The 24,764-nt window shown below is 40.2% G+C and overlaps 1 protein-coding gene across 3 annotated transcripts in view; it reads right to left on the bottom strand.

Annotated features, from left to right (window-relative positions):
- The window catches only part of arhgap32b (Rho GTPase activating protein 32b), a 238,582-nt gene that overhangs the window by 150,563 nt on the left and 63,255 nt on the right, over positions 1 to 24,764 (bottom strand). For all 3 annotated transcript variants that reach the window (XM_041801252.1, XM_041801253.1, XM_041801255.1), the window contains exon 2: positions 22,473 to 22,593. In XM_041801252.1, coding sequence (XP_041657186.1) covers positions 22,473 to 22,567 — 95 coding nt within the window. In that variant the 5' untranslated portion in view covers positions 22,568 to 22,593. The remainder of the gene's footprint in view (positions 1 to 22,472; positions 22,594 to 24,764) is intronic.

Raw genomic sequence — 24,764 nt, 5'->3', positions numbered from 1 at the left:
GGAAGTGAGAATGATGATAACGGTCATAGCCAAATAATAAGTATGAGTGGTTAAATAATTAGTGCTGCAGTGGTCTGTGTAAAATGATGTGCGTTTTAAAGCTCTCAATGATGAGGAGGCTACAGCATCTTCATCATATTGTAATGCTGCTGTATCAATGTCTCATCCTCTTCTAACCAAGCTAGCATTAAAACTAGCTAATAAATTTACTTTTGGCCCACTATAACTTCTTCTGAATTCCAAAATATCACCAACAACTCAACTTCTAAACAAATGGCTTCAAATCTGTGAGACACAGTCCTGAATAGTGTTGTCAGTGAGCACGTTATTATTGCAGAAAGTAGGGTCTGGTCCTGAGACTACAACACCATCACCTTAAACTGCTCATGATAGACTGCTGCATAACCTCGGTCAGTCCTACATTTGACCAGAGGCCCAATAAGACTGATGACTGATATATGGAGGCTGACCTTTCCGGAAAGTAACTTTTTTTTTTTAAATTGATCTAAAACTTAACCTTAAGATGGCTCTGATATGTCAGCATACAGTTATGTCTCAAAAGACAAGTTACTACAATGTTTTCCTTGACTAACTCTAGAATTAAATTAAAAAGGTTAAAAATGACTAAAACGTGACTAATATTAAAAGGCACTATAATCTTAAGACTAAGACTAAATTAGTAATAGCTGCTGCTGTGACAGTGTGTTGTTGAACAGACATAAAACATGACATCTGACATCATCATAAATGGTTGGAGAAGCCCGGCTGCATTAGTTTCGACATCAGTATCAGCAGATAGATGTTGAGATCATGTGGCGTGAACAGAGACCAATAGTCAATGTTTATCTGCTGTGTCCAATCAAACTGATGCTGGCTTTTAGAAACAGCTGATTCAGAGAAGAGCTCTTTTACTGGGAAGAAGAACTGATCCGTAGGACAAACTCTAAACTGTTTTCATGGTCAAGCATGAGAGAAAATGTCTGCATGGCTCTGAATGAGCTGAGTGGGAATGTTTGTCCAGTCACCTTCAAGTTGTTTTTAACTATTTTTTTTATTCCTTAAAGGTTCTTCCCTTCCCAAACACTGTTGGGAGTTGCCCAGGTTAAGGTTGAACGGTACTGGAAAATAAATGCAACAGTTTTTCTCTCTGTTGTTACATATACAGAAGATTAATTCTGAATAAAACCAGATAAATGAAGCACATTTTAATGTACACTAATTAAATTATTAGAAAAACTATTTTATTTCATTTTTTTCTTATTAGAGTCTTTTAGATGTGTGCTTACATGAAGTACCCCTGCTATGATGGCGTCTTCATCAGCTGTAGTCTGAACACGCAGGAGACACAAGAACTGATCAGATCTAGGACTGCTGATGGTGAAACCAGACACATTTTAATGTAGATTGGTAAAAATCCAACAACATAGAAGTGTCGGAATTACGTGCTTCAAGCTGCATGACTAACATCATACCTCTTGTGATGTGACTATTGTCCATAAGAACATCACCACCATGGCTGTAAAACTACATACTGTTTAGCCTTAACCCTCAAGTTAAAACATTACACTAGCTTTAGTTGGACCCTTATCTCAGTCTTTAAAGCATGCTTTAGAGTTTAACAAATGAGGATGTAAAAGAAACAGGGCTTTAGCTCATAAAATCAAGGAATCATGGTTCATTTGTACTCTCTACCAACATGAATGGCCGATCTATCAGCAGTGCCGGTCAGCATCAATTTTCATAACTGCTTACATTGATAAATAACTTTTAAGCTTTATTCTGCTGATACCAATCTAACGTCAATTACATACTGCATTCGTGGTAATTAATGAAGCTTAGTGTAAGTTCAAGCAGGAGGACTGTTTAATTTCTATTCATCCTTTAATTCATTAACAATCACTCACTCACATGTCTCCTTTATCCTCTTCTGGTAATCAGTGGGTATGGGCATCCAGGTACTTAAACTCTGAAGCCAATCCCATTCAGCCGCTGCCTCTCTCTGTCCAATCATCTTGCTGCTGTCATACTTTAAAATCTTTCTTCTCCTCCACAGTCAGTCAGCTGTTTCAGTGTGACCACTATAACCTTCCTCCCCCCAGCCACCTCCATTACAACTCATGTGCATCCGGCTCCTCTGTGCATCCTGCATCCCTTCATTGACACCACCAAGTTCATCTCATCGGTGTCTGGGTGAAGCTCCTCAGAGGTCCATTCCTCATCTTATTCAACTCTTCTATCACCACTATCCTGCTGCCGACCTAACGACCCCTTCAAGTTCAGAAAATCATCACCAAGTAGTCTATCTGCCGAAGACATTTTACATTTTCAAAGTGTTCAAACTTGTAAAATAAATCATTGTTAAACTAATGTTGAGTCATTCCTGACTGATACTGGTTATGATGTGCAATGCACACTTTTTACTTTCAACCAGTCATGCTGCTCCATGCCAAGTGTCAGTCTTACTTATCAAGTATTCGAACACTTTCACACACGGATGCCTTCAGGAGTAATTTTACAGTTCAGTTTTCCACCCAAGGACATTTTAAAAAGTGGACTGAGGGGAAAGATATTGAATTGCAAACCAAAAGACTTTGCCTCCAAACCACAGCCAACCTTCAGAAGTGTTGATACTAGCAAAGAAAGCAATGCACTTGCATGATAATTAAGCTTTGGTTGTATTTGATGGTTTTAGTTTTAAAGTCTGTCTACTGAATGTAATCTTTGCATTGGAATTATAATATTTCTTTAACCTGCAGCTCAAATACAACTCCATACTCTTCACTGTTTACATCATTGCATAACAAACATGCTTTCAGTCATGCAGCAGAAAAATGATGAGAACAAACTATCGAGGAGGTTTCCAGACCACCGAGCCTCTGACTGACATCCTGCAGCCACAATGACTCTACAGACACGCTCTGAGCACCACTAACCATGGATGTTATGTGAACTACTGACACAGAATGAGGCTCTCTGAGGCGCCACAGATAAAGGCCAAACTTCAGCGATGCATTTCAAACTCTCAAACTTCTCTGTTTATGAGAGCTGTTCACTCCCAGCATTCCCAGCATTCCTCAGTAAGGAGAGAGGAGCTGCTCCTTCCTGCACCTGCTCCAAACACTCATCATAACAGCAGCAAACATCACTTTAACGTTGTGTGAAGCAGCACTCTCGCCTGCTCTCCGCCTACATTCTCCTCTGCTGGAGAGCCAGAAAGAAGAAGAAACTGACCGAGGAGAAGGAGGAGGAAGGGGAAGAGGAGGTGGAGGACTTCCCTCAGACTCACTGGCCTGCTGAGTCAAACGTTGCTCTCTTCAACTCTGCAGGAAACAAGAGGAAATCTTCCATCCGAATCTCTTCCACTGTCAGGCATTTCAAACATGCTCTGAATTTGATTTATAGAGGAACAGCAGCTCCACATTTCTCTAAAAATTAAAGTCATGAATCTTTCCTCAGTCATCCTCAGACACCAAACCTCATATCTCTGCTGTTAGAGCACCTCCCTGCCGAACGTCTGACTCAACATCTGCTCCACCTCAAACAGAAATCATGTGGGTCTGATGCAATGACATTTCAGCACAGTTACAGCACTGTTCTCTCTCACACCAACAGGTTTAAGAAGAGATATGAAGAAGAAAACAGCAGCAGGAAGGCTACAGTCAAAGAATCTGTTTTAAATTATTTGGAGACATCAGAAGTAACACTCACTCTGAGGGACCATGCACACTAGGTACAGTTATGTCATGAAGCATGATTACCACCCTTTACCCAGTCCCCCACTGACCTGCACTCACACTGATACAGCCTCAACCACACCTGAGCATGGGTACATCAGAATGTCATTACATGGCACTCAAGAGGTTTTAAAAAGCACAGTCTCAGAGAGACAGTACAACAGAGAGATCCACAACATGACAGCAGAGTTCCTTACTTTGTGGAACATTTTTTTACATGCGCTTCAGCCAAAGAAGTGCACTGTGCTAGGGTGAGGTATGGACTAATGCTGCATGGTTTGGTAATAGTGTGCTATTACATGCTAGGGCTGGGCAATTAATTTCAAATTAGATTAAATTGCAATATGATCTGCTGCAATTTTCAAATCGCAGACAGTGCAATAGTTCCTTTACCTGAAATGTGTCAAAATACAAGTTTGACACAATTATTTTTGCATCAGAGATTTTATGCTCTATAAATAGCATAGCGTTACATTTAAGTGTCTTTTTATTTAGAAAAGTTGATAAACATCCTACTTTAACAATTATACAGTTACATATATTATATAATGCAATTTTCTTAACAAAACGAGAATAACAAAAAAAAATTATCATCGACCTTTAAGTATAGCAAAAGATATCAAATTGGCTTTATGAGCTACATTCACAGTTAGATTTTTTTTTTCCCCCCAAATTTTTTAATCCCGAGTTTAAGTGATCTAATATTGTGCTGGTTATGATATAGAATAAGTTTTTCTTTTTTGTATATGTTGAACAATACATAAGATGTGGAACCTAAAAATAATCACATATCAATTCGCAATTACAATATCGGGGAAAAAAATTGTAGTTATATCATCTTAGCAAATTGTTCAGCCCTATTACATACTGGACAATATTGGAATTTGCAATTATATTACATAAATGGTATCATGAGTCCACTTGCTTGGTTATCGAGGAGAATGCAGAAATTAATGATCATTTAGAGTGTGTATTTCTATTTCTCAACACAAAACCTATAATATCTTAAGTGTTAACAGCACTGCTTCCAAAGAAAAAACTTTCATTTTTCCCCTTATTTAAATAAAGTTCTTCTAGAGTACAGTAGTGGCATTTTTGTAAACTTAAAGGCCTTTCTGCAGGCATGTCTGCAAACCTTTCAAGTACTACTTAATACAAAAACAACCACAGTTTTTTTTATATGGTTATGTAACTGCACAGCCTGACATCACAAACTGAGATTAGATTAATTGTGAAGCACGATGTCAGTCATTTACTCTTGTCCTTTATGCATTCCTACCTTGTGGTAGCAAATACATAAAGGCCAGATAAAAGGAGCTCTATAATGGCACTATGTCAGATTATGGTGACAGACAGGCAACACTACATTTGTGACCCTGACCAACCATTGTATGTTGTTCTCATGACTGTTTCTGTGAGTTTGTAGGTGGTCAGGGAGGCGGGCCAAGGCGTGTCAATCATGGCTGAGAAGACTTAATGTTGATAAACCTATTTTAAAAAAAGATCTGCCTCATCTTTTATTGAGTCTGTTTTAACTTTGTGATAATCTGTTGGTTTAGTAAGCTTAGACTGGTAGACAAAGACAGGCTGGGAAATATTGTTAAACTTTGCAAAAGGATTGTTGGCATTCAACTTAAGTTAGTGACTTTAAGTGATCTTTAAATGAGAGTCACTCAGAGGGCAAGGTCATCCTTGTAAATCCTCTCCCCCCCCTCCATGGAGAGTTTAGACCTCTACCTCTCAAAGAAGAACTTTACTTGTGCCAGGGAGACCAACTCTAAATAATACCTGAAGTCAATTCTTCTGCAGCCATTTGATTTCAAACAAACTAAGCACTGCTGACATTACACACACCAAACACTTTGGACTGTTGGCTTTGTGTGTCAAATCTGTCTATCGTGAAAAATCCGTGGATTTGTGTGTAACATTTATGTATTTTTATGATGTGCATAGCTTGTGTGGACTTCTGCTGCAAACAAGATTGCCCCTCTGGGAGAATAAAGACTTTATCTCACATCTTATCTCATCTTAAGGGCACCTGGTATGACACCAGCGGTCTTGTGCTCTGAAAAGAAATAAATAACAAAAAAAGAGATTGTGGGCTTGTCCCTGTGTATCTCAAAAGAGGAGAATATGCACCAGCTATCCATCAGATATAAATTGAGGTATGAATATGACAACATGACAAGAAAATCAGCCCTGTGTGCCTGACGGTGCTAGTTTTGTTGTATACAGAAGATCCCTGAAGGGAAAAAGAACTGAGTATGGGGTATGTATAACGTCACTCTGGTAAAGAAATGATGACACAAAGATGGCGAATAAACCGTATGGTCTTGGTCCGCATCAGAATTATTGTCGTCAGGTCAAGTTGTTAAACTAGACATGCTGGTCTTACTACATTTGGTTGTCAGAATCAGAAGAAACAGAAAGCCTTTACTGTCGTCATATGAAAAAACAACAAAATTAGCAGTGCCACTTCTGTGCTGCATTTCATTCAAACATCAAACCAAAAACACAGACACAGTAATATCTGGTTACTGGTCTGGTTAAGTCTGTGTAGTCAAACCTCACCTTAATGTGAGTGCATCCTAAAAGAGAATTACAGCTATGTTGACTTTTAAACACAAGCTCAGGTTACATCAGATCCTCAAGTTTTTCTGCTCAACAGAAAAAATAAGTGCATCAAAAATACCTTCAGCTTTTAACAGAGTACCTGGCAACTTTCTTACATGTAATTTTTATCCAGATTTACCACACCTTTGTTTTTGCAGCACATTCGACATTCTCATTGTAGTATATTCGACAAGTGTTGCTAGGCAACTAGAGAAGTTGGCAGCAAGAAAGTTGCACTTTTGAGTTGTATCTTTGAATTGTAGGGTTATTTCCAAATTAAGTTGACAACGTGTTGAAACCTATGAAAACAAAGACCTCTGATAATCCAGGACACCTTTGAGAGAAAGAACAGGACATTTCCATCAAGACAAACACATAAAAAGAAGAAAAGAAGACCTCAGTCTTAACTACAACTCCTGGCTAGCTTAAAAGCTAACAACAACTAGTAACTAGTAACCAGTAACTGACCGATTAACAGAAGACTACTGAATGCTACCTAATGAGGTAGCATGGCAGCGGTGCATACTGAGGCTCCAGCTCTAGCAGCAAAACAAAGCCCTACACTTATACCAGAACTGACATTCTGTGTATAAAAGACTTCTTTGACTACTGCAAAGGAAGCGTGCCTGCGGAGTTTGCATCTTTCCATACTGAGATTATTCAGAGAACAGGGCACTCAGAGACTGAGAGGAGGAGGATGTGGAGGCAGCCCGACATCTACAGCCAGGTGGGGAAGAGGCAGAGACGGCGTTGTGCGAGAAGACAGAAGCGGGGCAAACAAGCCGGGCTGCAGGCTAGGCTAAGAGCGACCCTGCCGTACTGGCATCATTCTCACAATGCCAGCTCCCTCGCCAACAAGATGGATGACATAAAGCTGTGGATATCTAACCACCGCTTGGACGACTGTGTCTTGATAATAACACGAAAACATTTCAGACCTAGCCATGGAGCTAGTAGTCCGTACCATATACAGAGCAGACTGGACACCGGACTCTGGTAAGACTCGAGGGGATTGCTGGCTTTCCCCCTCCTCCCCTTAAAGACATCTACCAGAGTCGTAACCACAAGTGGGCCTCCAGGATCCTGATGAACCCCTCACACCATGGACACTGACTGTTCGTCATCACTCACTCAAACCTGCCATACTGAGCATCAGGGGTACCTGCTTCCTCGCCAGTGGGATGGACAACATGGGGCTGCGGATTTCTAACCACCGCTTGGATGACTGTGTTTGCTGCTACAGAGGAGACTGCTAAACCAAATTTCATTGTGTTTTTATGATGTAATGACAATAAACAGCTTTCACTCAGTCTATCTATCAATCTATCTATCAATATATCAATCAATCAATCAATCAATCAATCAATCAATCTATCAATCTATCTGTCAGATTAGAGTGACTGATACAGAAACAGCTTTGTAATCATTTGACACAGAGTCAATTACTGAATTAATTGCATATGAGAAGATAATTTTATCATTTCTTCTGTTTCCTCAGGATAATTTCACTAGACAATGGATTGGTTGGAGTGTTATAGTGTGCAGGTCAATGGTACTAGAGGCTGTTTGTAGATGATGTCCACAGATCCACCCACAGAACTCCAGATGGAGGCATGAAGAGATTACAGCGTACAGAAGGGCTACCAAAATCACTACGTTTTTAAAAAGTTTCTTTCAAGTCCCAAAGTAGTGACAAAAAAGGGGAAAAAGCTGAGATAATTCAGACAAACAACAGCAGACACAGATTAAAAAACTCTGTCTGAAGTCTGCAGATGTAGTGAGATGTTGTTTAACACACCCCAGTATGATACTTTTACATTTAATATAAACTAGAAAAATAAACAGAATATTTTACCGGTTCAGTACACATTAATTCTAGTAAAAGCTGAATGACAGTCCAGCTTCCTGTCAGTCACTCAGCAGGTCAATAACGTGTTCATAAGGTGTGTATTTGTGTGTGTTTGTGGTGTCAGATCAATGATAGACAGCCTTAGATAAACAATAAATCCAGGATCTCAGCTGGGAGGGCTAAATAAAAATGTTATTTTCTCCCTTCAAAACTGTGAGCGACAGTAACGCCAGAAGCTTTTATTTGCTACTGACGATCATTTTAAACCGAATAAACAGCAGAAATCTTTTTATGAGGCGAGAAACGACAGAAACGAGCCAAACACAGGCAGCTAAGTCTGCCAGTTTGGGTGGCTCTGATGAATGTTTACAGCGTAAGAGCAACTCTTAGGAGCATTGCATGTTTTCTGAACACACGTGGACACGTGCCACTTTTAGAAGTGCCAATAATACCCTCCAGAGAACATGATGGCTTCAGTCTGAGGAAACAGATCTAATGAATGCTGACTGAAGTCTGGGGGGAACGTGACGCCTCGTGAACCACTCTACTATGATTTTATTTTACACAGTTTGGCTTTGGTTTGGTTTTGGGTTTAATGTCAGTTAACTTTGTATCAGGATTTCACTTCCAAATGTCTCAGAATCTCATCAATTTCACATGTAATTCTTGTTAAATGAAGAAAATGGAATGAATCAGTTTTATCACAGTTTTAAATTCAAAAGTTGTTTGTCACATTGTTGTGGATCGTTAAAAGATATTTGTAAAAATAGCAGACTCTGTTAGTGGTGTTTGGTTGGAACAGCCTCATGTACAACATGACTTTCACTGACATGGCAGGATAACCATATACAGCAGGTACATTTTTCACAGCATTAAAAACTGGATATTGCCAGTTTCTACTCTAACATTTTACCTGTTTCTGTTGGTTTATAAAAAGGGTTTAATATAATGTTTCAAAGTGTGATGATGTCTCTATTCACAGCTGCTCAGATGACTTCTGAAGAAACTTTAATCAAAAGCTCTGACCTGCCTGTAAACCTGAGAGAGCCGGCTGTTTCAGTCTGAGTGATTTATGACTCATCTCAGCTCTTCTGAGGACAGATCATCGCAGCCGTCCAGAGTTTATAATGGAGACTGATTTCTATTGTGGACACTGCACACATTTCAGCCTTGGGAAGCTACAAGCAGGAGAGAAACATGGAGGAAGTTATTAGTAGTCTGAGCACGAGATTTCAGCCTTCTGCATGTTCTGGATCTGCTCCATCGGCTCAAAGTCTCTCCAGTCAGCAGCAGTTTAGCTCAGACCCCACTGAGGCACTTTATCTGTGCTGCATATGGCAGAGCTCACTAAACACAAGGCTACTGTCTGTTTCTGTTTAAGCCATCCAGATAATTACATCTGGAACTTAAATTGGTATTATCCTTAAAGGGTAAACCCTGCTTGGTTTATTTGATTTGCACTCTTTAGTGTAAAGGTTGCACTTACATTCAGTACTACAGCTCTGTCAATGATCCCTGCAGCTCTGAAATATGCCTCCAGTCCCTCAACACATTACTCTGGTGTTGGTACAAAATAAGACTAAAGAATGAACACTTCCATGGTCACTAGGTCTGATGGCTGTTCTCTTCTCAGCAGAACTCAAGGGTTATGGATGGACCAGGATTTTCTGAATATTAAAAAATTATCTATTCAAGTCTGACATTTCCATACATCATCTTACATCTCATCTTAAACATTTTTACAGTTGCCTCATTGTAGTGTAATACTATCACCAGATGATGGTTGTAGGGTATATAAAAGCAGTTTGCTTACCTCCATTTAAAAGAAGGAGAAAGATTTAGCATCAAAGGACTTGACTGTAGAATTAGCATAGACAGTAGAAAGAACTGGACAAACCCCGTGTGACATCGGCCGTCTGCTTACTATAGGCAGACTCGAACAGCTCTTGAGACTCAGTCTGGGAGGCTTCCATATTGAAATCCCGTTCTCAACTGAACTCTGGATCAACCTAATGGCCTGCCCACTAAGCTTCACTTCCTGTCAGCTAGCTAGCTAGCATTCTGGTTGACAGAAACGTAGCTTCTGCCTGTCGAGCTATCTGTCGAATGAGACGTGCCAATCAGTCCGCAGTGAGGTTTTTTCCTCAATATAATCCAAACCATTGTGGTGCAAAAACAAAAAATCACCCCCCCCATACAGTGAGAGCACAATAGGACACTAGCTAATGAGACACGCTTGGTTTTTGAACCAGGCTGTAAACCAGTTTATTTCTAGTGTAAAAACCATCTGTTTAACAGGTGTTCGGACAGGACTTCCGGTGTTCCTGCAGCCAGCCTTCAAGTGGACACTCGACGCATTGCAATTTTTTGCACTTCCGCATCGGCTTCATTTTTCAGGACCAGAGGTTACCGCTTGAGAATTAGCCATAGTGCTAGACTACCTCTACATCTCTTAACTAGAAGAGCAGTCAATTTAACTTCTACATATGTAAATGATCAATTAAAGAACTTATTTTTGTTGGTGCTGTCAATAAAAACAGTTTCTAAGAATAAAATTACCTCCATGTAATGCTAAACATTAGGGCTGGGATGATTCACTTTTCTCCTGATTTGATTTTTTTTACAATTTTTTAGGTGCCGATTCGATTTAAATTGCGATTCTACGATATTGCCGATTTTTACAATCTTTAGTTAGCTTTTTAAACACCAGTGAAAAAGATGAATGATAATGATGGCTACAGAATATATCAGGAAAAATACACATCACATGTGTATAACGATACATCACAAAATATGTCTAACTAGAGAATACAAAATAGTTATAAAATGGTCAAGTGCAGGATTTCTCAGTTTATTCACAACAATTTAGTATCAATTTCACAGAATTTGACACAGACTGAGCTAAATACTGAATATGAAGTGCATAAAGTCTATACATATGGGTGTAGTATATATATGTATAACTTATTATGTCATTTTAAGTTAATATCGAATTTAACAATGTAGAATTAAGCTATTTTAAAAATATATAGTCCTGCATCATCGCATTTTACCTATCTTTGTTCAATCTGAAGATGAGGATTTTCCCCATTTGTTGCACTGAATTAAAATGCTACCGTGATTTTTTTTTTAAGAAAGGAGGAATAAATTATTATAGAGTGAATGTACTCCAATCCTTTATATTTCATATTTTATCAGTTTTTTATGTCATCACATAATGTGTTTGTGGAGGGAGATTATGGGAGATGAGCTGATCGTCACGTCCAGCTTTAAGACTGATGGACTGTGTTTTGCGGAGGGCATGACGTGACAGGCCAGTGTTTCTTTCTTGTGTTACCGAAGCCGTCATTCTTAACGACACTACAAGGGACAGGTCCTTACAAATAATATGACTGTGATTATGGTTGCATGAGTAGAGACCAGCGGTAGCTTCAACAGGCTTGTTTGTTGATGTTAGCCGTTAGCTGTAGCGCTAACGCGATGATGCCTAACTAGTAGATTCGTTGTGTTGTCTCAGTATTTTACTCTGGCATGGCATATCTTGCAAATGACGGTCTAACTCCTGTCTAAGTTTGTGCTGTCTTTAATGTTTTGGAAGCCAAAATAAGTCCACACATCCACTATGAATGCGGCAGAAGTCGCTCTGCTGGGTAGGTACAAGCAACCGGCTTACGCAGACCGGAAGTCTCGTGTGATCTCGTTGTCTCAAGAGAGAAGAGGCAAGAGTCAACTGCCAGCTAGCGATGCCTGCCGCCAACTAGCGGCCAGGGGGTGAAATTACACCACAAACTACCACACCAACAAAGTGAATAATTAGCTAATTAATTAAATATCGATACTGCATTTTAAAATATCGATACAATATCACGCCAGGAAGTATCGCGATATTTCAGTGTATCGATTTTTTTGTCCCACCCCTAATAAATATATAAGCCCATTAATGGCTTTATACAAATAACAAACTTAGATATACACCCTTGGCCATAACTTTAACTTTCTTCTTCCAAATGCTAGTAACTTTAAAATACATTTTTTCCTTGATACGCACATTCCTACTTTTAGTAATGATGCATTTGCGAGTTGTAAGGCTTTTAAGCAGCATCAGTTGCAAAAACTAAAACATTAAATATTATTCCAGCTCCAGTTCTTCTCTCTCATTTATAACTACTGCTTTACCATGGTCTGGTTGTTTGTTATCGACAACTTAAAAAATAATCTTTTATTTTCCTTTCATCAAACATTTTCATGGGCTGCAGAATCAACTGTCAACTAGAGTTATTGTGTTAGCAGACATCTGCAGAATCTCTTTCGGTAATGAATACACTTCCCTGCACATCACTGTCTTTCGGTGAAATGTAGGGATGTGCTCTGCAAAACTAATGCAACCACCCACCACTACTAGCTTCTGCAGCTTTGGGTAGTGGCTGCAGTCTGGCTGCCAAAATGCTCTACAACCCAGATGTAAATAAGCACATACAGATTGTTTGCCATCATGTGATACCGAATGCTCGACGGGGTCAGAAAGTGGAGGAAGGCCATTAGGAATGAATGGGAACAGAAGAAAGTTAGCACTTTACAGCTCTAAATGGACCTGTACGCTGCAATTATGAGAAAATTTCTACATACAACGAGTTTGATCCCTCACTTTAAAGAGAGATGTTTTTCCATGGTTTAACCAACTGGCCTGAAAAGGAGGTGATTGATATCAAATACTATTCAGTCCTGCAGACCTCGTAGCATTGTCTAACCAGATGAAGGGAGAAAAGAGTCCTCAGGAGTCTTGTACTGAGCTAAGAGGCTAGCTGAGCCCGTTTTAATGTCTTAAAATTCTCTTTTTGTCACTAATGTGCTTTTAATTGAAACTGTGATAAACTTTTAACCAAATAAACCTTGTGGGGTAAGAGACTGAGTAATGTGGAGCTTTTCCACTGTGACTTTCGGCCGCACCAATCCAAACCAAGCCGTGTTAGTTTACTTGTCCATCACCAGTTTGGCTGCACCGGCTACACCAAGCCAAACTTTGAAGTATGTTCCAGATTACTAATAGAAGAAGAAACTTTGAAGTAGAAACTGTGGGTGCTTCTTCTGCTTCTGGTGGAACAAAACAGTGCTTACTGAAGTACAAGTATTTAATGTCATCGACTCAAAACACCGTGTCATCAGCTCTAAACGCGCCCTCAAACAGGTAGCTTGGTTGTGGTGGAAAAGTAAACCCCCTGCTATCCTGGGGTGCCGTGCTGAGTCAAACCAAGTAGAGCCAAGCTGCTCAATTTATGAAAAGCTCAAAAAATGTGCCATCCACAAATGAGCCTATTCTAAATAATGGCTTTTTAATGTGAGCCATGGTAGCTAGCTAAATAAACAGTGCTCACTTTGGACTGTTTGGGAGTGTTTTCTTTACTAAAGAGTACATAAAGCTAAATGCAATTAAAGCTTGCATTTAATCAGATTTGAAACTAGTCACCCAGGAACATTCCTGTTGAAAAGATTTTTTAAAACATCAGAAATCATTGTGCAATACTGCAAAAAGGTGGTGTTACACGCACCCTTACATATATTAAGTCTCTGACATGCTTTCACATCCAAAATAGAAAGTCTGAATAAAACGTGACTTTTTTCTGCTGCACTTTGTGCAACAACTCTACAACTAACAGACAATGATAATAAAAACCAAGAAGTTCTGCAGAGAGGATTTAACACCCAAAGCTGCTTTTATTTGACCCTCTCTGCATATTAAATGCTCACATCCTTAAAACTTAACACCCCACGATTGTAATGCCGCTTTTCAAAAAAAATCCTGATGACATTGGTGTTATCTGGTGTTACATTTTCATGTTTTCCCTCCAGAGTCACAGATGGCATGAAGCAGCTTTATGCACGTACAGACCATGGCTTTAAAATGGTGGAGTTCTCCTCTAGACTACAGTAAAAACAAGGGGCTTGATAGAACAACATAAAACAGATAAAGATATAAAAAGCTTCTTCATGCAAGACTTTTACCCCACGTTAATCCCTACAGACATCTGCAAAAGAAAGCAGAATGTGAAGCTGAGGGACTGATTTCTGTCAGGAATCAGGAGGGTTCTTGCCAGGTTTTGTTTGCGGTCCAAGTATTGACTATTCACATTTCAGTAGGTTTTGGTTTTGTGCATCAAAGTGTTCAGAGAAAAAGGAACAACATGTTTGGCAGACTACAGCTCAGAGTTTCCCACAGAAATGAACTGTGCCTCAGTGGTGAGGTTAGGGGGGGAGGAGTCATTTCATAGCTTTAGGATTTTATATAATATTCATCAAATAAAAAAATCATCAGCAGAACATTGGAGACATTAATATTATGCTTCTAGTATTCTTCATTAAGATCAACATGTAGGAAGTTTATAAAGCAGTGGTTCTCAACTGGTCTAGGTCAGGACCCACCACCTCCTCCCTGTCAACCCACTGCGACCCAAATTTCTGAACATTTTCAATAATAACCAAGAGTTTTTAATGAAAAATGCTGCAGTTTGGACCCTAAATGGAGGAAACCATGAGAAGGACAAAACAAGCATGTTTGAAAAGTGCATTATTGTAGGTGCACATTATATTTTACAGGATTTTCCTCAGACAGCATGGAAATTTGGTCATTTCTCAAAGAATTTCCCAATTATCCTGGGGGAAACAATTTTATATTGGGGGAAAGAATATAAATAAGATGAAACCTTGAGAAAAAGACCTACATTTTCTCTTTATCTCTGGAAAAACTAATAACAATGTAAGGATTTACTGAATGTCCACATGCTTTTGAAGACTATTTGCCACACTTTTTCTTTGCATCCATTTGCGACCCACTGGAAAGAGCTTCACGACCCACTTTTTGGTCCCGACCCACTGCTAAAGAGGTTTAGTCGCATTATTCAGAAAAAAAAATCATCCACTTTCATCGTGTTTTGCAAACAGCAGCTTCACTACTCAGAACGTGCTGGAATGTATGATGACAGACTACACCGCCACACTTCACCGACACTTATTAACTGCTTTTTCTCACTCATAAGGTCATAACTGTGCATTTAAAGAAAACAGAAATTATACCACTAGTGTTACTATTACTGTTTGGTGCTTGTTAGACTGGAAACTCTCCTCAGTAAGGACAACAGTGACAGGCGGAGGAGGGCTGAGTGATGCGCGGGCTGTGAGTCCGTGTCAAAACAATCACGGGGAAACAGACGGTTCTAGAAGAGCGACACAGCTGCACAACTGCACATTGTGGACTTTATAGAATAAAATGGAAACTGTCATACAGGAGGAAAGATTAAACTTTCTTCTCCCAGGGAGATTTTTTTTTAAATTTTGGAATTGTGGTAACAGATCACCCGGATGTTGCAGCTGAGTGTTTCTAGACAAATGATGTGCACTTTTGGAAATATTACCTGACATTCCAGATATAGTGTTTCACATAACGACTGCATGATAGATTTCACCAGGAAACCTTGTATACAGAGGGTTCAGGATGGACAGGACTTTTCAAAACATTATCGGACAGTAATTGGACAAGCATTTTGTCGGTGGACATTCATGATGGGCCAATCGGAGTGACAAGACCAAATGAGGTAGTAGGCGTGTGCAGGGAGGCGCTGTCGTGGTTTATGACCAGTGGAGCTTGTTAGAGGTTTAACTTCATACTGAAGCAGGTAGGGAAAAGTGGAAAAAATCTTCTGAAAAGCTTTCAGTGTGACTCGTTCAATAAAGAAAGACTGTCCAGATCTGATAAAAGCTGTTGCTAAAGCTGCAAGGCTAACAGCTTCATCCATGACAGTCATTGCTACTGGCTTGTAATACAATCAAACCCACCAGTAGCCATCACGAACGCATGCTGAAAAGAAAAACCTTCATTGCAGTTCATTTTAAAAAAGCAAAGTGGTCAAGCCCTGATAAAACTGCCTTTTTAGTACAGCTACATTCAGGGCTTGACACAAATGACCGTCAAGCCGCCAAATACAGGTTGATTTTGGCTGGGGTGAGTTATGCAGTGGCTCTTACCAGCCATTTTGGTGGGTTGAATGTATCAATGCCACAGCTTATGTTTCACTCTAACTGTTAGTGCTTGTGTTTGTGATTTAGATGTTTGTTGCGTTGAGGCCAGATTGCAGATACAATGGGGCAAATTTCTTGATCGATAGATCGATCGATAGATACACTTTATTGTCTGTCTGAGAAATGACAGAAATTCTTCTGTAGAGTGACTCGGTTACGTGATCAAAAAAAAAAAGGTTAGCGTCAAGCCCTGGCTACATCCCAGCTAAACACTCCACCACAGCTTGCAGTATAACTAAACCCATGCCCGTTACTATCACAAACTCAGGCCTAAGCAGGTCAGGACAAAATCAAAAACATCTTTGCCATCGTGAAAAGCTTTCAGTGCTATTCTTTGTTTTCTTCTAATAAAGATAATTTGGTCCAATTCTGATAAAACTACCGTTATACTATAGCTACATCCAAGCCTAAGTGCCACACAGACAGCGGCCATTGCTACAAGCTTCCAGTATAACTTAACCCCACTGTTTGCTACCGTCTCATTCACCTAAAATCACACTGATTGGTCTGATTCATTCTCAGACCTGGCACCATCATCCTTGATTGGAGCTTTGCAATATGGATTTACCTGATAGACATGAAATCTGCTCAGCTGTTTGCTTTGCAAGGTTAACTCCTGATTGCATGATTTGACATGTTTGGTTGGAAAAGGAAAAGAAAGTCATAATAATCAATACTACTGAACAGAACTGCAGTACTCTGCAGTATCTCCACGAAGTCTTCATAAAATCGTATCGATGCAGAGACAGCTCGTCCCTCCTGTACATGCTTATGTAATATGGCATCCCTCTCAGCCTGGGTGTACCTTCACTCAGCAGAGACCTGATCCGTTTAGTTACAGATTCATGAGTGCCTGGTTGCTGCAGAGTCCTCCTCTGCTGTCTGTTCATCCGTCTGACTGGATTAGGGAGCTACAAAAGCAAACAGGTTTAAAACACTTTCCTTCTTTTTCTCTGTCGCCTCCTGGATCGCTTCATGTCCCAAATCCAGCCCTCCTCCTCCTTCCTGTCTGTCCACCAGGACTCACCAGAAAACTTTTACAAATCTCTCGCCAAAACCCTCAGCCAGACACCTGTTCTGTTTCCTCTGATAAAAAACGATCTGCAGAAATGTGCAAACCACTCAGCACAAACACCCTCATATATTCACTCTATACAAGACATCATGTGCAAGTAATTGAACAGCAATTTCCCGTTGTGTTTTCTCCCTCTCGTCTTTATCTCTCTCGTCTTCTCTTCACTCACTCATTCTCAGTAGTAACGTTGGACCGCTGTCTAATGTATGCTAAGCTGCTGCTGCCATGGTAACCCCGGTGCAGGATTTAGACCCCCGTTCAGGAGTGGAGGGGCAGGTGGAGCTTCCTTTACAGTAATCCCCCCTCCACAAACCTCCAAAAAAAAACCAAAATACAGAAGACAACATTCCCTTAAACACTGACAGATGCACACAAATATAGCAACAGAGCACATGCAGTAATCCAGCAGTGGGAATAAACGCGCACCATGCAGCCTGAGCTGTAATGCAGAGGAGAGCAGCTGCTGCCTACCTGCTCTGATGATGCAGGAACTGTAGTGTGTGCAGATGAGGTGTGTGTTATTTTGATTGGAGGCTGGATGTGAGCGGTGACTAACTGAAATAGTGAAGGAATGACAGCCCAGTGAGTCAGAGCCTTAATTTCCATCTCTGATTGTACAATGTGTCAAAGGAGATCCCCAGGTTGCAGCTCAGTTCTCCCTCGCTGCAGAGAGAGTAGCGGCAGTAATGTGGAGGAGATGAGTGATACCCCAGCAGCACCTGACGACAAACATCCACGTCTGTTTGTTGTGCTGCCGCTGCACGTGTCACTGCGATGTTTGTCTTTAAACATACTGTACGTCTGTGCAGGAGTTCCCACGCATTTTCCAGGACTTTCCAGGACATTTTCTCTGACAGGCTTGCTTGACAGGAACACATCATATAATTATGTTCCTTTATGCAGAAGTCTGACTCAAAACATGCGCAGTCTATGGCTTCAACCATGAGCTATTTTATGCTTATGAGTGATGACAATGAATTTCATAGATCAACAAGGCTTTCATAACCTCATATTTTTTCCCTCTTATTTTTTAAGGATTTATTTATTGGAAATAGGTATCATGTTCAGCAATTTAGTCAATTGCCAATACCTTTACCAATGTTTGTAACTACTTCTTTCTGTGTAAAACTCGTACTCTACCAACATTTCCTCTAATTTTTGACCATGACAGATCAGATCTGATTTTGTCCAACAAGTGAATTCTTCTGCCAAGTAAAAAATCTCTTATTGATTCAACTACAAGCACAAGGATGCACAATATTATCAACAAGGTACAGGCAAATATTTGTTCATAAAAATCACTATTGGTGTCACCAGATAGCAACATTTCCTGAAGCACTTACAACCAATATATGAGCTTTGATATTAACCAAATGTACAAATGAGTCTGTAGATTTTACGGCAGGATCAACAGACTTTAATCAGCTAACAAATGTTTTTGTTCATCCTCATTACTTAAACTTTGAATTGATTTATTAAGGACTGAAGTTTTAGGTCTGAAATACATTTTACATCATCTTTATCGATATATGTATCGGCTAAAATAAATTTGTAAACACCGGCATAGCGAGTATCTGCAAAAATCCAATATTGTGCATCCCTGGTTAGTTATCATACTTCCACGATACTGAATTCATTTCACACCACAGATTAACTCTGGCTACAGGTATCTGTTCATGGCGCATCATTAACTGATGCCTAATGTTTGTCAACAGGGTCAATATCAATGTTAAACCAATCAGTGCATCCCTGGAAGATACACAGAAATGTTCAGGGAAAAGAACATTAATAAACCTGCACAGTTTTGGGTTGCAGAGTACATCACCCTTCATCTGTTTTGTCCTTTCACTGCAATTCTCTATCTACAATCTATCATCTTTAAGATAAAAATACACAAAAACTGTATCAAACCGTTATGATTTAAATCTAAAGTTCAGCTCTAAAAGGAGAGTATTAACTAATTTAACATTATTCACTGTTTAAATGAAGACAAAGACAAAGGTTGTTAATCTATAAAAATAAACTGACAGTAAGCAGGCAGCAGCGTCAAATACTTTTACATCTGAAATAATGTTTCTTACATTATTTGAAATGTCAGCCATTACTGTTCTAACATTAGGGCTTGTTTATAGTTTTTTCATATATTGAAATTAAATTTGGGCTTCAAATTCCAGTGGTGAGAAGAAACTTCCTTTTTAGTAGCATGGCTAAATAGCTACTGTTGAGCTCATGGTGATCAGCCACATCAGAGAGTACGGTAGAGACCTGCCCTCTTTGTACAGTGTCTTGAGATAACTTAGGTTATGAATCAGCGCTTTACAAACAAAGACTGACTGATTGATCGCAAACTGTCATTGCTCACATACTCATGCACATCTGTAACATGTGAGTGGACATTAAAAGGTTAATTCATTAGAGGTCGCTGTCTCACACAGACCTCCTCATTGCTGCTCCATCAATCCTCCACCCAGCTTTTCTGTTGTCTGCCTCTGAGCTCAGGTGAGCTAACATCATACATGTTTGCAGTTTTTAACGACTTCTACTATATTCAGTGACATTTCCATAGTCAGCGTTAGTGAAGCCACACTATTTTTGAAGTCTCACTGTGTTTTTACAGTTCTTGAACTTTAGAAACACTGCTCAACACTGCACCCACAATTACTGGTGGTACTGCAACGCTTGGTCTGTATCCTTCAGCTCTGAGAGAGTGAGCTGAAATACAGACAAAATAAAGACTGTGCATATAAAACACCCTATCTATATCCATTTTGAGTATAGAGCATAAGTGAGCCTTTATCTTGATTTGACTAGGGACTACTTACAGCACCAGCCTATTCTTAGTACTATGACTAATAAACTTCAGACATAATTTTTCTCTTTAAGTGACAGTGTCAACTGTTTTTGGAGTGTTTTAATAACTTTCCAGTACAGCATGTGATTTATCAGCTTTTTTTTTTTTTACCATTTTTCAGTAGTTTTCCAGCGTTAATATCATCAATTGAAACTATGACTAAAATGTTTATCCGTAGCCTTTTCCACAACAAAGACTAGACTAGCCAAAAACAGATCTTTGATGACAGAAACTCTGATGAAAAGTACGTTTACTTTTTGACTGGGAGACTAAAAGGTGAATAAAATGTTGGTGCTGGACATTAAAATCCATGATCAGGGTTCTTACACACTTTTTAGAATCTAATTTAAGTCTTTTAAAGACCGGAACAGAGAAAATGATTGCCACAGTAGACCACTGAAAATGAAAGGCATGAGATCTCTCCTTACACCAGACCAGGACTGAATTTTCTTATTTAATGACCTGTTTATGTCAAATGGTACAGGGCAAAAGAATCCGCTGAGGTCAGCCCCACACATGGGTCTGTATGTGACTAGCTGCCTGACTGACTGAGTGACTGACTGAATGACTCTACCTTCAGAGCCATACAGAGTTGCATCAGCAGAGGACTGGTGACATCTAATGGCAGTTCATCCTCCGTTGAGTCCATGCTCTGTCAATAGCACTGTGGATACCTTGTTTGTGGGGGAGTAGGCGGAGCTAATCCTCTCCCTTGTCCAGCATTTCAACAGGCATCCCACAGAGTTTGCGTCAGCCATTTGTTTGGTCATTTGATGATTTCTGGCACATTTAACACCTCTACTCTATCAATAAACAATTCATTTATATTTCTCGTACCAAATTCTTGGTGTTGAGCAGCCGTGCTAAGCAGATTCTAAACAGTTTAACTATTCAAAATCAGAATTATGCTTTTTGTCAGAGAAGACCTGTTAAATTAAGGTTGGACTGCAGGAGGTGTCTACCTGGTGTCTTTGTTCTCCAACAAAGAATTCCCTCAATTACAGAGAATATTTATGCAACAATGTTTCTTCTTTTTCTTCTTAAATGTAAGACCTCTCACCGGTTAAAAAACAGACTTTAAGTCTTGCTATGGCCTTATCTTCAAATGTGCAATTTAAAGCTATTTAAGACTTCTCAAAGATGTGCAGGAACCCTGCATGATGTTTCTCCACTATGCACGTAAAAACACCAGGAAAGATTAGCTAGAGATGATTCAAGGTGTGTTTATTGTACCAATATATTTCAAAGGAATTCAAGTATTGATAGGACATGAGTGTGAGTGTTTTACATTTATATTGATTTTATTCAGCAGCTGATAAAGATGTTCAAAGAAAATAATAATTTTGACTAAACATAAAGACTAAACTGAATGTGTGCGGTTTGTCAACTTAAACTAAAACCTTTAAGAGTGAAAATGACTGTCAGGCTTTCTTTTTCCTAATTTTAGTCACACAGTGACCAAAATTAAAACTGATTTCTACAGACAGGAACATTTGTCAAATGTGCTCCAGGTTTTCCAGGATGTGGGAATCTTGCCATCAGCACCTGACGACAGAGATCCACGTCCGTCCGTTGTGTCATCTTCTGCACGTGTCACTGCGATGTTTGTCCTAGCCATGTGTGTGTCTGTGTGAAAGTGTGATGATGACAGTGCATGGGCGTGTGGGCATACAGCTGTAGCGCTGATGTAACGAGCTGAAAGCTGACACACTCGGCCCCTCGCTGGAGCCGGTGGTCGTCTGAGAAATCTGAATGAGGGGTTTCCAGCAGTAGCGCTGGTTACCGATGGCTGTCACCCAGTTGCTATGGGAGTTGTGGGTGTGGGTGGGAGTTTAATAGGGGGGTGGGGTGGTGACTGTGCAAACTCATCCTATCGGCTCGGCTACAGCACATCGTCTACCGATGACTCCCCCCTCCTCCTCCTCCTCCTCTGCCTGCATGCGCATACCCCGGTGTCATTTCTCCTTGAGGCATAGAGGAAGCCAAGCAACACCCCCCATCTACCTCTAACACACACTCCAACACATGCACACACACACACACAACACAGATCCTCCAACTGGCAGAGGAAGAGTCACACATGCAGAGTGTAAAAAGATAGCCCCACTCCCACTGACACACTCTACATGGCCCTTACACTATAAACAAACTAGCATGCTCACCAAACCAAACCCTAAGGTGTGGTCCCTCTCTCTCCACGCTAACATACTCTTCCTGCACTCTCTCTCTCCCTCGCTCGCCCCTGAGTGTGTGCGGCAGCCTCGCGCCGAGCTGTCTTACCTGTCCAAGATGTCATGGCTGGACGTGGCTGCGGCTCCCAGCAGTCCTAGCGCTGCACTCCCCACCGCTGCGGCAGCCCCGCTGCCTGCCTCCATGATACTGACTCACTGCAACGAACAGCCTGCCAGAGAAGCCCAGAGAGGGAGGGGAGGGGGAGGAGGAGGGAGGGAGAGGGAGGAGGAAGATGTGAAGAGGTAGATCAGGAGGGAGAGAGACAAATGAGATAAAAGAAATCACATGTGGAGGCATGAGGGAGGAAAGAAGAGAGAGAGAGGAATTGAGGGAGGAGAGGAGTAGAGAGGAGAGGAGGAGAGGGAGAGAAATATTAATTGATTGTGTGTGAAGTGAGTAGATGTAATAAGTCAGGCTGATGGAGCTGTGTGGAGCGGGATTTTACTGCACATGGAGAGTCTGGCACACATGACCACACATGCACTAGGGTTGTCAAAACTCCACAATTTTAAACTTTGATATCAGACGAGGAATTATGTCTGTACAGTATGAGCAAAATATCTAATCTGTGCTCACATTGTTCAACATCACGATAATACTGCTGTAAAATCTGAAGTAGTCGCCCCACTGACCAAGCCACAGTCTGTTTATAGTCTCCCAAAGGGGAAATGTTTAACATGTCTTCCTGTGTGACCATTTTCATTTCGTTCATGAAAGTCCATAACATGCAGTTTCTCTGCAGCTTTCACTTTTGTAGTACCATCTATTTTCACTGCAGACTTTACACATCTACTAGCTATTAGAGGTTAGTGTACTCATCCCAAACGCTCACGTTAAACAAGACTACCTACTTCCTTGCTCCTCTGTCAGCTCCTTTGGACTCAGCCTCTTTTTGCACTAGAGACACCTGGCTGTTTTTAAAATAAGACGTATGTATTTATTATGACTAGCTAAGATGAGTCTTGAAAAATCTGCATATTGTATATCAATACTCATAACCGTTTGAAAACTGCTTAAAAAACAAAGAAAAGGAGGAAGAAGAAGGAGCAACAACACACTCAAAGAAGAAGAGTTAGCTTCAGGAGCACAACAGCAGAGTTAAGAGACCCGCTGGATCCTTATCCCTCTCCTCAGCATCTAAGCCCTGTTTTCAAAAAGCCTCTTGATTTAAAAGCACCGAGGGTTAAAGGCATGACTGAAGCTAATTTATTTTATATTGTAAATGTGGATATGCATAGGCTGAGAACACCGACTATGAGTGTGTACCAGGGTGGGAAATTAGCATCCACCACCAGCCAAATGCCTTTACTTTTGAGCGGTGTCGCTGAATTTACTGGCCACTGGGGCAGTAAATAAAACAAGCCTCGCCTAAAAGAGTGATCTTGTTGTGATTTGTTATTTAAAAGCATAAATTAAACCCCTTTTCTCTGCTTGTTCCTACTGACATGATGAGCAAAGTCAGGTAGACCAACATGACTCACTGACCAAAAGACCTGGACTCCTACTTCCTGTGACAGAGCTGCTGTCAAATGTTTGTGCTAGGATGGTTTGACTCAGTATCATATAAGAGTAGTTCTCCACTGCAGATGGTGTATCTGCTAAAGGTGTGTTTGAACCAATGTCTTGCTTTTTGCAAGTCTAAGGTAGTTAAACAAAGCCTGAATTTTGATGTGAGACCGCAGAAATTGCAACTTTGAATGTGAGTCTGCCACTCATAACTGCAGGAAAATCCCACTGAATTTTGAAAAGCCCCCGTAGGAAGCACAGCAAATGTTTGGATGGTCATATACGGGACAAGATTGTCTGAAAAAGAGACTGTTTTGCACCCTCAATGCAGCATCTATCCATTAAGTTGCCTATAACTCGAATACTTTAAGACCTGATAATTATATCATACCTCAATAAATCATGCTGCTTGTTAAAATAGAGGGGTCAGTTAAATTGTTTTTGGCTGGTAGATTTTTGAATCAATCAACTTTATTGGCAGACAAACCAAAGAATTAAACTCCAACCATGGTGTGTTTAAGTGCTCTGCTGAAGCTCTGTTACAACGTCCCATCCTGACAGTCTAGCATTCTTCACTGAAGTTCAAGAGTTAGGATTTTGCAGGAGTAACCTTTGCACCAGCTTTTTACTGATGATGCATGACATCAGCAGATATTTTCTTATAAAGTTATCAGCAGATATGAGTATTTCTGCCAAAATTTACAGCTGATATTTTGTCTATAAAAATCTCCCTATGTCAGCTTTAAATATTGACCGTATGACCACTAAGTTAGTGGAGTTTAAGTGTGGACCAACAGACGATTGTTTTTTTCTTTTCATATCATCATTTCTTAC

The sequence above is a fragment of the Cheilinus undulatus genome, linkage group 12, assembly GCF_018320785.1.
Source record: "Cheilinus undulatus linkage group 12, ASM1832078v1, whole genome shotgun sequence".
NCBI lineage: Eukaryota > Metazoa > Chordata > Actinopteri > Labriformes > Labridae > Cheilinus > Cheilinus undulatus.
Note: the sequence above shows the minus strand (reverse complement) of the source record. Positions and strands in the feature narration are given on the sequence as shown.